The sequence below is a fragment of the Octopus bimaculoides genome, chromosome 3, assembly GCF_046866305.1.
Source record: "Octopus bimaculoides isolate indiv1 chromosome 3, ASM4686630v1, whole genome shotgun sequence".
Classification (NCBI taxonomy): domain Eukaryota; kingdom Metazoa; phylum Mollusca; class Cephalopoda; order Octopoda; family Octopodidae; genus Octopus; species Octopus bimaculoides.
In genome coordinates this window covers 130,451,572-130,463,823 of record NC_142930.1, presented here as the reverse complement: position 1 = coordinate 130,463,823, position 12,252 = coordinate 130,451,572, and the positions used below count along the sequence as shown (strand labels likewise).

Sequence of the window (12,252 nt, the reverse complement as noted above, 5' to 3'; positions counted from 1 at the left end):
ATATGTACATTATCCTTACTGAAAGACTTTGTTGAAACCAAGAAATTTTTAATAGTTTTCTGTCTTTGTCTTGCAAGTTTCTTGGTGACCCTGTTAGTGCTGGTGCCATATGAATAGCATCCAGTGCATTCTGTAAAGTGAGTGATTGGTATTAGGAATGACATCCAGCTATAGAAACCAGACAGCAGAGCCCAGTTCAGTTCTCTGGCTTGCCAACTCCTGTCGAACCATCCAACCCATGTTAACATGGAAAACAGACATTAGATGATGATGACATTATCGTTGCCTGCTTCTTCTAAAAGCTTTCTTGCTAAATAAGCAAAAATGTACTGCAATTCATCCCAGTTTTTAGTGTTAAGTACCTTGGAGACCTCTTTCTTTGTGCCAGAAGTGAAGCCTGTTGCATGCTGGGTAGACTGAATGTGAATTCTTAATGTACCAATCTGTTGCATGCTGGGTGGACTGAATGTGAATTCTTAATGTACTAATATGTTGCATGCTGGGTGGACTGAATGTGAATTCTTAATGTACCAATATGTTGCATGCTGGGTGGACTGAATGTGAATTCTTAATGTACCAATATGTTGCATGCTGGGTGGACTGAATGTGAATTCTTAATGTACCAATCTGTTGCATTCTGGATAGACTGAATGTGAATTCTTAATTTACCAATATGTTGCATTCTGGATAGACTGAATGTGAATTCTTAATGTACCAATCTGTTGCATGCTGGGTAGACTGAATGTGAATTCTTAATGTACCAATCTGTTGCATGCTGGGTAGACTGAATGTGAATTCTTAATGTACTAATATGTTGCATGCTGGGTGGACTGAATGTGAATTCTTAATGTACCAATATGTTGCATGCTGGGTGGACTGAATGTGAATTCTTAATGTACCAATATGTTGCATGCTGGGTGGACTGAATGTGAATTCTTAATGTACCAATCTGTTGCATTCTGGATAGACTGAATGTGAATTCTTAATGTACCAATATGTTGCATTCTGGATAGACTGAATGTGAATTCTTAATGTACCAATCTGTTGCATGCTGGGTAGACTGAATGTGAATTCTTAATGTACCAATCTGTTGCATGTTGGGTAGACTGAATGTGAATTCTTAATGTACCAATCTGTTGCATGCTGGGTAGACTGAATGTGAATTCTTAATGTACCAATATGTTGCATGCTGGTTAGACTGAATGTGAATTCTTAATGTAGCAATCTGTTGCATGCTGGGTGGACTGAATGTGAATTCTTAATGTACCAATCTGTTGCATGCTGGGTGGACTGAATGTGAATTCTTAATGTACCAATCTGTTGCATGCTGGGTAGACTGAATGTGAATTCTTAATGTAGCAATCTGTTGCATGCTGGGTAGACTGAATGTGAATTCTTAATGTACCAACCTGTTGCATGCTGGGTAGACTGAATGTGAATTCTTAATGTACCAATCTGTTGCATGCTGGGTAGACTGAATGTGAATTCTTAATGTACCAATCTGTTGCATGCTGGGTAGACTGAATGTGAATTTTTAATGTACCAATCTGTTGCATGTTGGGTGGACTGAATGTGAATTCTTAATGTACCAATCTGTTGCATGCTGGGTAGACTGAATGTGAATTCTTAATGTACCAATCTGTTGCATGCTGGGTAGACTGAATGTGAATTCTTAATGTACCAATCTGTTGCATGCTGGGTAGACTGAATGTGAATTTTTAATGTAGCAATCGGTTGCATGCTGGGTAGACTGAATGTGAATTCTTAATGTACCAATCTGTTGCATGCTGGGTAGACTGAATGGGAATTCTTAATGTACCAATCCGTTGCATGCTGGGTGAACTGAATGTGAATTCTTAATGTACTAATATGTTGCATGCTGGGTGGACTGAATGTGAATTCTTAATGTACCAATATGTTGCATGCTGGGTGGACTGAATGTGAATTCTTAATGTACCAATATGTTGCATGCTGGGTGGACTGAATGTGAATTCTTAATGTACCAATCTGTTGCATTCTAGATAGACTGAATGTGAATTCTTAATGTACCAATATGTTGCATTCTGGATAGACTGAATGTGAATTCTTAATGTACCAATCTGTTGCATGCTGGGTAGACTGAATGTGAATTCTTAATGTAGCAATCTGTTGCATGCTGGGTGGACTGAATGTGAATTCTTAATGTACCAATCTGTTGCACGCTGGGTAGACTGAATGTGAATTCTTAATGTACCAATCTGTTGCATGCTGGGTAGACTGAATGTGAATTCTTAATGTACCAATATGTTGCATTCTGGATAGACTGAATGTGAATTCTTAATGTACCAATCTGTTGCATGCTGGGTAGACTGAATGTGAATTCTTAATGTACCAATCTGTTGCATGCTGGGTAGACTGAATGTGAATTCTTAATGTACCAATCTGTTGCATGCTGGGTAGACTGAATGTGAATTCTTAATGTACCAATCTGTTGCATGCTGGGTAGACTGAATGTGAATTCTTAATGTACCAATCTGTTGCATGTTGGGTGGACTGAATGTGAATTCTTAATGTAGCAATCTGTTGCATGCTGGGTAGACTGAATGTGAATTCTTAATGTAGCAATCTGTTGCATGCTGGGTAGACTGAATGTGAATTCTTAATGTACCAATCTGTTGCATGTTGGGTGGACTGAATGTGAATTCTTAATGTAGCAATCTGTTGCATGCTGGGTAGACTGAATGTGAATTCTTAATGTACCAACCTGTTGCATGCTGGGTAGACTGAATGTGAATTCTTAATGTAGCAATCTGTTGCATGCTGGGTAGACTGAATGTGAATTCTTAATGTACCAATCTGTTGCATGCTGGGTAGACTGAATGTGAATTTTTAATGTAGCAATCTGTTGCATGCTGGGTAGACTGAATGTGAATTCTTAATGTACCAATCTGTTGCATGTTGGGTGGACTGAATGTGAATTCTTAATGTAGCAATCTGTTGCATGCTGGGTAGACTGAATGTGAATTCTTAATGTACCAACCTGTTGCATGCTGGGTAGACTGAATGTGAATTCTTAATGTAGCAATCTGTTGCATGCTGGGTAGACTGAATGTGAATTCTTAATGTACCAATCTGTTGCATGCTGGGTAGACTGAATGTGAATTTTTAATGTAGCAATCTGTTGCATGCTGGGTAGACTGAATGTGAATTCTTAATGTACCAATCTGTTGCATGTTGGGTGGACTGAATGTGAATTCTTAATGTAGCAATCTGTTGCATGCTGGGTAGACTGAATGTGAATTCTTAATGTAGCAATCTGTTGCATGCTGGGTAGACTGAATGTGAATTCTTAATGTACCAATCTGTTGCATGTTGGGTGGACTGAATGTGAATTCTTAATGTAGCAATCTGTTGCATGCTGGGTAGACTGAATGTGAATTCTTAATGTACCAACCTGTTGCATGCTGGGTAGACTGAATGTGAATTCTTAATGTAGCAATCTGTTGCATGCTGGGTAGACTGAATGTGAATTCTTAATGTACCAATCTGTTGCATGCTGGGTAGACTGAATGTGAATTTTTAATGTAGCAATCTGTTGCATGCTGGGTAGACTGAATGTGAATTCTTAATGTACCAATCTGTTGCATGTTGGGTGGACTGAATGTGAATTCTTAATGTACCAATCTGTTGCATGCTGGGTAGACTGAATGTGAATTCTTAATGTACCAATCTGTTGCATGCTGGGTAGACTGAATGTGAATTCTTAATGTACCAATCTGTTGCATGCTGGGTAGACTGAATGTGAATTTTTAATGTAGCAATCTGTTGCATGCTGGGTTGACTGAATGTGAATTCTTAATGTACCAATCTGTGGCAAGTTGGGTGGACTGAATGTGAATTCTTAATGTACCAATCTGTTGCATGCTGGGTAGACTGAATGTGAATTCTTAATGTACCAATCTGTTGCATGCTGGGTAGACTGAATGTGAATTCTTAATGTACCAATATGTTGCATGCTGGTTAGACTGAATGTGAATTCTTAATGTACCAATCTGTTGCATGCTGGGTGGACTGAATGTGAATTCTTAATGTACCAATCTGTTGCATGCTGGGTAGACTGAATGTGAATTCTTAATGTACCAATCTGTTGCATGCTGGGTAGACTGAATGTGAATTCTTAATGTACCAATCTGTTGTATGCTGGGTAGACTGAATGTGAATTCTTAATGTAGCAATCTGTTGCATGCTGGGTAGACTGAATGTGAATTCTTAATGTACCAATCTGTTGCATGCTGGGTAGACTGAATGTGAATTCTTAATGTACCAATCTGTTGCATGCTGGGTAGACTGAATGTGAATTCTTAATGTACCAACCTGTTGCATGCTGGGTAGACTGAATGTGAATTCTTAATGTAGCAATCTGTTGCATGCTGGGTAGACTGAATGTGAATTCTTAATGTACCAATCTGTTGCATTCTGGATAGACTGAATGTGAATTCTTAATGTACCAATCTGTTGCATGCTGGGTGGACTGAATGTGAATTCTTAATGTACCAATCTGTTGCATGCTGGGTAGACTGAATGTGAATTCTTAATGTACCAATCTGTTGCATGCTGGGTAGACTGAATGTGAATTCTTAATGTACCAATCTGTTGCATGCTGGGTAGACTGAATGTGAATTTTTAATGTAGCAATCTGTTGCATGCTGGGTAGACGGAATGTGAATTCTTAATGTACCAATCTGTTGCATGTTGGGTGGACTGAATGTGAATTCTTAATGTACCAATCTGTTGCATGCTGGGTAGACTGAATGTGAATTCTTAATGTACCAATCTGTTGCATGCTGGGTAGACTGAATGTGAATTCTTAATGTACCAATCTGTTGCATGCTGGGTAGACTGAATGTGAATTTTTAATGTAGCAATCTGTTGCATGCTGGGTTGACTGAATGTGAATTCTTAATGTACCAATCTGTTGCATGTTGGGTGGACTGAATGTGAATTCTTAATGTACCAATCTGTTGCATGCTGGGTAGACTGAATGTGAATTCTTAATGTACCAATCTGTTGCATGCTGGGTAGACTGAATGTGAATTCTTAATGTACCAATCTGTTGCATGCTGGGTAGACTGAATGTGAATTCTTGATGTGATGTTAATGTCCTAATGTTTCTTTGTTTTAGATGTACAAATATAAAAGACAAGATTTTATCGAGACTAATTTGAAAGAAGCTATTCTCGCTGCCTGCCAGAATGAAATGGATTCTTTAGAAAACATGTTTACTGACTTTAAACGTCATATGAAACGGTTAGTTTTGGTGAGAAAGGAAAAACAAAAGGCTAAACTTGATATATACGGTAAGGGTCCAAACAGTAATTATTAATGTTTAATCTTCTGTGTAACAAGTAGCAAGCTGGTAGAATCATTAGCACGTTGGACGAAATGCTTAGCAGCATTTCTTCCAGCTCTTTATGTTCCAAGGTCAAATCCCTGTTGAGATCAACTTTGACTTTCATCCTTTTGGGGTTAATTGAATAAAATATCAATCAAATACTGGAACTGATGGAATCAACTCAGCCATTTTCTTCAAAAGTTGCTGACCATGAATTTTGCCCAACAACCCCCAGGTTTTAATTTAAATTTCTTGAAGCAAGATATCAGGTAATTGCTAAGTTTGGTTAGATTCATCATCATCAACGCTTAACGTCCGCTTTCCATGCTAGCATGGGTTGGACGATTTGACTGAGGACTGGCAAGCCAGAAGGCTGCACCAGGGTTCAATCTGATCTGGCAAAGTTTCTACAGCTGGATGCCCTTCCTAATGCCAACCACTCCAAGAGTGTAGTGGGTGCTTTTTATGTGCCACCAGCACGAGGGCCAGTCAGGCAGTATTGGCATTAACTATGCTCGAATTGTACCTTTTACGTGCCAGTAGCATGGGAGCCAGTCAGGCAGTACTGGCATTGATCGATTCTGTAGGATTTGAACATAAACTGTCATCATCATCATTTTAACATCCACTTTCCTATGTTTGCATGGGTTAGATAGAATTCTTTAAGGCAGACTTTCTACCCCCAGATGCTTTTCTTGTCACCACACCTCGTTCTAAGCAAGGTAATAATTCTCCATGGCTAGACATGTTTCCAGGGACATCATCATGATGTAAAAGCAAAGAGAGAGACACACACACATGCATACATGGCAAACTTGTTTCTGTTTCTGTCTATCAGATCCACTCACAAGGCTTTGCTTAGCCTTGGGCTATTGCAGAAAACCCTTGCTTTGCTTGCCACACAGTAGGACTAAACCTGAAATCACATAGCCATGCTTGCTCTTTACAATTCATGCAAGAACCTTAATCCTACATTACCCCTGTTCAATATGCTGTTAGGATTTTCTGATTGGGCATCAATATAGCAGATTGTTTACCCATTGATACATGCTTCTGATTGAGAAAGCTTAAGCCACTGACTATATAATCCCTGATCTCTGTTGTTGTTGCTGCTTCACCCAAGGTCAATGCTAATTTTGACCAGTGACCTAGGAATCTCAAACAGTTGTCTATAGTTATGTATGTAAGGCTTCGACCAGGGATGTGCTGCCTGGGTAGGTAAGGTAGGCAGTGCCTACCTTGAATAAAATAGATCAATAGCAATATTTTCCTTCTATGGCAAAATATGCACCTAATTCAATAAAATTATGAAGGTTACACTGATTATTAATGCATAAAAAGCAAAATATTTTATTTTTTTGTAGATTAGGCAGGCATAATTCAACCCGCCTTTCAATCTCAGTATTAAAACTATGCATAATACTGCTGTAGTACACGTGCTGCGTACAATACTACAATACTGGTTTCTTTACATGCTATAAAGGCAGAAGTAAATCTGCCTTCAACTCAGTCACACGCCTGTGTTTCGCTTAGTTTTTGTGTTTTACTGTATAAATGTCACCAACTGCCTATGTTGAGTAATTACTGATAGTACGTGCCTGGCTTCTACTGATAAATATTTGTTTACTTTTGCTTTCAGAAGATGAAGGTTTAATAACCAATGCTGACTTATATTCTGAATCCAGCAGCATTGCTGGAGACAGTGTCGTTTCATCGACAAGTAACAGAACATCGTTGCTCAGTCGATCTACAGGGTATGTAATGTGTAATTTCATTCTACTAATTATTTTGTATTTGTCTTGCTCGTTATGTAATGTGTTGTGAGTTGGCAGAATCATTAGAACCTCAGAATGCCTCAAACTATTTGTTTCCACTCAATGTATTTGGAGTCCAAATTTTTCCAGAGTTAACTTTGCCTCTTGTTTTTTACATCATCATCATCATTTCAGCATCTATTTTCTGTGCTTGCATCAGTCAGAGGAAAATACATTGGGAAAGAGTTTCCTACAACCAGATTCACTTCCTGATGTTTGTTTCCAAATGGGGCAAGATATCATCATGTTTTATATATATATATATATATATATATATATACACACAAACTAGCTGCTGCTAACTACCTAGAACCCACAAGAGTGAAAAAGCAAGACAGAGACAGACAGAAAAAGGGAAATGTTCCTTGCATTTGAAAACTATGGAAATATTTTTAATAAGCATTTTATTTAATTTTTTCACAATTTAATTGTTTTTCATGCTTTACTCTAAGTTGAAAAAGTTGTAAAGACTGAAACCAGTACTAAAATGTTCTTCATGGTAAAATTATTTTAGCATTTTCTACTTTGTCTTATTTTCCTTATATATATATATATATATATATATATATATATAGAGAGAGAGAGAGAGAGAGAGAGAGATTTACGTAGGTGCAGGTGTTGTTGCTTCCCAACCACATGGTTCTGTGTTCAGTCTCACTGTCCACTGGGACCCACCAAGGCCTCTGTGATGGACTTGGTAGATAGAAACTGAAAAAAAACACATGTGATATCATTTTTCATTCATTCATCATTTAGCATCTGCTTTCCATGCTGGCATGGGTTAGAAAGTTTGACTGAATCTGTTAAGCTGGAGAGTTGTACCAAGTACCAGTTTGATTTGGTATGGTTTCTACTGCTGGATGCCCTTCCTGATGCCAACCACTCCGAGAGTGTAGTGGCTGTTTTTTATGTGCCACCAACATGAGTGCCAGTTATGTGACACTGGTTTTGGCCACAACTACAGTTTCACTTGGCTTAAGTTTTCTCATATGTGTGTGTATTTTCGTATGTACCCTTACTGTAACAGCATGTGATGATTGTAAATGAACATCACCATCATACAAGTGAGGGGGTTCATTTCCTGTTTTCTGTGGAAAACATATATGGCCATGGGGAAATATTACCTTTCTTGGAAACAGGTGGGGGTTGGTGACAGGAAAGGCATCTAGCCATAGAAAATCAACCTCAACTAATTCCATCTGACTCGTGTAAACATGAAAAAATGGATATTGAAGTTTTGATAATGACGAGAACATTGCCAACCCTAACCAGTCTGTCTCTGAACTAAATTCTTCTCAGAGACATCTTGTACTGTAATTGTTTTCCTTTCCTTTTAATTGTAGAAGATCCTCCAGAAATCGACGGAAACTGGAAAAGAAGAAATGGAGTCTAAAAGAAGGAAGCCTTTTCGAAGAATTTGCATTAGTTGATGAATTGAGTAAAATTATCAAACAAGTAGATACGCTGCGAGGTAAATCTTTACTTATTGTTTCCTTGAATGTGGAACTGATTCTTGTCATTACTCGACCAAATGCTGCTACCAAGTAGTGCAAGCAACAGTTCCAAGTATCTTTCATTGAGTTGACCTATAATTAAGGGTACTCTAGCAAAGACCAGGCTACCCTTTTTATATATCTAAGGCTTGGTTGTTTAATCTGTCCTTCCTTCCTTAAGACAGTAACATATGATTTAAAGCAATTTGGCTGCTACTTCTCCAAGGTCAAGCCATTATACACAGACAAGTTCCTTTGTTGACTCAGATTGAACTGGTATAGGGTAGCAGCAGCATAAAGATGTGCAGTTTTTAAGTACAGTTACGAGAAAGTGTCAAAAGCAATTTGGGGTAAGGAGGGAAGCTGGTTTAACCCTTTTGATATTAGCCCAGCTGAAACTGCCTCTGGCTCTGTAGTACAAATGTCTTGTTTTCATAAGTTCTGAATTAAAATCTTCCATCAAATCTTAGTCACAATTTATGTTCCTAACACTAGCTGAATGATAACTAAGTTATTTTACTAAATTCTTTGTTAGATTTAAAGTTAATTGAAAGAAACACACAGTATCTCAACAGAAATATGGTAACAAAAGGGTTAAAATATATGATAGAGAAACAGTTCTTAACCCTTTTGAGACTAACCTGGCTCTGGCTCTGAGTACAAATGTCTTGTTTTCATAAGTTTTGAATTAAAACCTTCCACCAGGTCTTAGTCACAATTTATGTTCCTAACACTAGCTTAATAATAACTAAGTTATTTTACTAAATTCTTTGTTACACTTAAAATCAATTGAAAGAAACACAAAGCATCTTAACAGAAATATGCTAAGTAGGTTATCACCAATTGAACGTTTCTCAGTCAGTTGACTTGTACACAATATCTTTATAGTCTATTGTATTTGAGAAAGATCATACATAACCTATTATATTTTACTTTCTGTAGCTGACACCCATTCTCTGCTGCTTGTGCTGGTTCAGTTTGACTTTGAAAGTAAAGCTGAACAACTGCAGGAATTTTATGACAATTTCCTGAAGCATATTGAGAAAAATCTACCAACTTTACGTAAACCAAGTGATGAGAAACAACAGGTAGTATAAAAGTTTTTTTTTTACATCAGTGGTCAAGTAGTTTGCTTTCCAACTACATGGTTTTGGGTTCATTCTTGCTGTGTTGCACCTCGAGCAAATACATTCTATTATATCCTTGGATTGAGCAAAAGTAACCAAAGCCCACAGAAGAGACCATCAATATAGGTATATCTGTACATGTGGGTGTGTTTGTGTCTCCTTGAATTGACATCACATGACAGTTGTAAATCAGCTTCACCATCATAGAAAATGGTGTTGTTAATTTTCAATCTTCTGTGTAAACATGTCTGGCTATGGAGAAATATTTCCTTGTTTTGGAAACAGATGAAGGTTGGCAACAGGAATGGCACCTGGCTGTAGAAAATCTGGCCTCAGTGAATTCTGTCTGATCCAGTCATCATCATCATCATCGTAGTTTAACCTCCGTTTTCCATGCTGGGATGGGTTGGATGGTTTGTCTGGGGATTGGCAAGGCAGAAGGCTGCACCAGGCTCCAATCTCATCTGGCAATGTTTCCACAGCTAGATGCCCTTCCTAACGCCAACCACTCCGAGAGTGTAGTGCGTGCTTTTTACATGCCACCGGCATGGGAGCCAGTCAGGCGGGCCTGGCATCGATCACGTTCGGATAGTGCTTTTTACGTGCCACCAGCACAGGAGTCAGTCAAGGGATACAGACATCGGCCACATTCAGATGGTGCTTTTTATGTGATGATAATGATGACGATGACAGTTATTTTTGGAAGTGAAAGATATATACATTTGATGGATATTTGTCCTCATCTTGTTTGTTGTTAACAATGTTTCGGCCTTCATCAGATGTCTTGGGGAAATTTCGCGCCTGGGTTCTCATTCGTAAGGTATTTTTCGTAGTCGTCGTCGCTGTTGTTGTTGTTGTTCAGATCACTGCCTGGAATTGAACTCGGAATCTTGGGGTTAGTAGCAACCCATACATGAATGAATGGTGCTTCTCGCGTGCCACCAGCACTGGTAACGGCCACAACTACAATTCCCATTTGATTTTGATAAATATATTATTTTTTTAAGATATTTAGACTGGTTGTTTAATTTTCTGATTTTGTTGGATCCATTCTGTTTCTGTCATTATAAAATATATACTTTGCTTTATTCCAGCTTTCATTGGGACCTGGTCTAACAGCCAATGTTATTGCTGCAGCTGTTCAACAGGGCCAAAACTTCAACAGCGATGCAGAACCTGGTAACTAATTTATTATATCATTAAGTATGTATGTGTGTGTAATTATACATCATTTTATAAGGAGCTAGGGATTATTTTGGCTTGTCTTGCATGAAGTAGATGAGGGTTCCATACATAGTCTGTTTTTGGCTTAGTTTCTACAGCTAAATGCCCTTCTTAAAGATAAATAAAATAATCACCTGACAAAGGACTAGAATCAATGTAATCAACCCTTTGAAACCAGTCAATAACCAATTAATATAATCAAAATTCTTTAGGTGGCAAGCTGGCAGAATCATTACTGCACCAGACAAAATGCTTACCAGCATTTCTTATTTTACATTCTAAGATCAAATTCCACCAATGTCGACTTTACCTTTCATCCTTTCGGGGTCAATAAAATAATAACCAGTTGAGCACTGGGATCAATGTAATTAACTTTCCCCATCCCATGAAATTGCTGGCCTTGTGTCAAATTTGAAACCAATGTAATCAAAATTGTTGAAACCATTGAAAGACTAAAAATAATGTTTCTTTTTTGTTTGCAGACCCTTCTCAAATGGTACCAAGTAGTCTCAACAGCAGTCTTAAATGGAAATTACATGTAATTAGTAATAATCAGCAGACACAATAATTTCACCAGGAGTAATTCAATAAACTTATCTGTCTATATATATATATATATATATATATATATATATATATATATATATATATACATATATATTAAAAGCTGTTTGTGTTCTATTTGTAATATGTTTATTAAGCCATCAACTTACGTCTGCCATGAGTCCTAGGCCTCATAAGGGAAGGGCTTGACTCAGTTCCCATGGGTTGGAAGGCTTGACAGGTGCTGGCAAGGCCAGGGGCTGCATCAGATTCTATAGTCTGTTTTGGCTTGGCTTGTACTGCAGGATGCTCCTTCTAATGCCACCCACTTTAAAGTGTGTACTGGGTGCTTTTTGTGTGTCACCAGCTATGTGATACCAGTGCTTTTTGCATGGCCCCAATCATTTTTGTGTATGAGGGGCTGAAAAGTTCCTGGCTTTGAGGGTATCACAAAAGGGTAGAGCTGTTGCCTTTACTACAGGGGAGGCAGGACAACTATTTAGAAGAGATGCAAAAAGTCAAGGTGGTGTACAATGTATCTTTCTTTTTTTTTTTTGCACATTTAATGCATGATGGCAGCTCCTACATTGGATTTTGGTAAAATTGAAGAATGGGCAACCGTGAAGTTCTTTTTCCAAGGCAAAGGATTGGTGAGATGAAGGAAGTTTTGAAATTGGCTA

The 12,252-nt window shown here is 38.1% G+C and overlaps 1 protein-coding gene across 1 annotated transcript in view; it reads left to right on the top strand.

Moving 5' to 3' along the window:
• LOC106875593 (putative elongator complex protein 1) overlaps positions 1-11,672 on the top strand; it is a 64,198-nt gene extending 52,526 nt beyond the window's left edge. Inside the window, exons 29-34 of the mRNA XM_014923810.3 lie at positions 5,162-5,336; positions 7,011-7,125; positions 8,529-8,656; positions 9,621-9,766; positions 10,900-10,984; positions 11,512-11,672. Coding sequence (XP_014779296.1) covers positions 5,162-5,336; positions 7,011-7,125; positions 8,529-8,656; positions 9,621-9,766; positions 10,900-10,984; positions 11,512-11,597 — 735 coding nt within the window. The 3' untranslated portion in view covers positions 11,598-11,672. The remainder of the gene's footprint in view (positions 1-5,161; positions 5,337-7,010; positions 7,126-8,528; positions 8,657-9,620; positions 9,767-10,899; positions 10,985-11,511) is intronic.
• Positions 11,673-12,252: the final 580 nt, after the last annotated feature.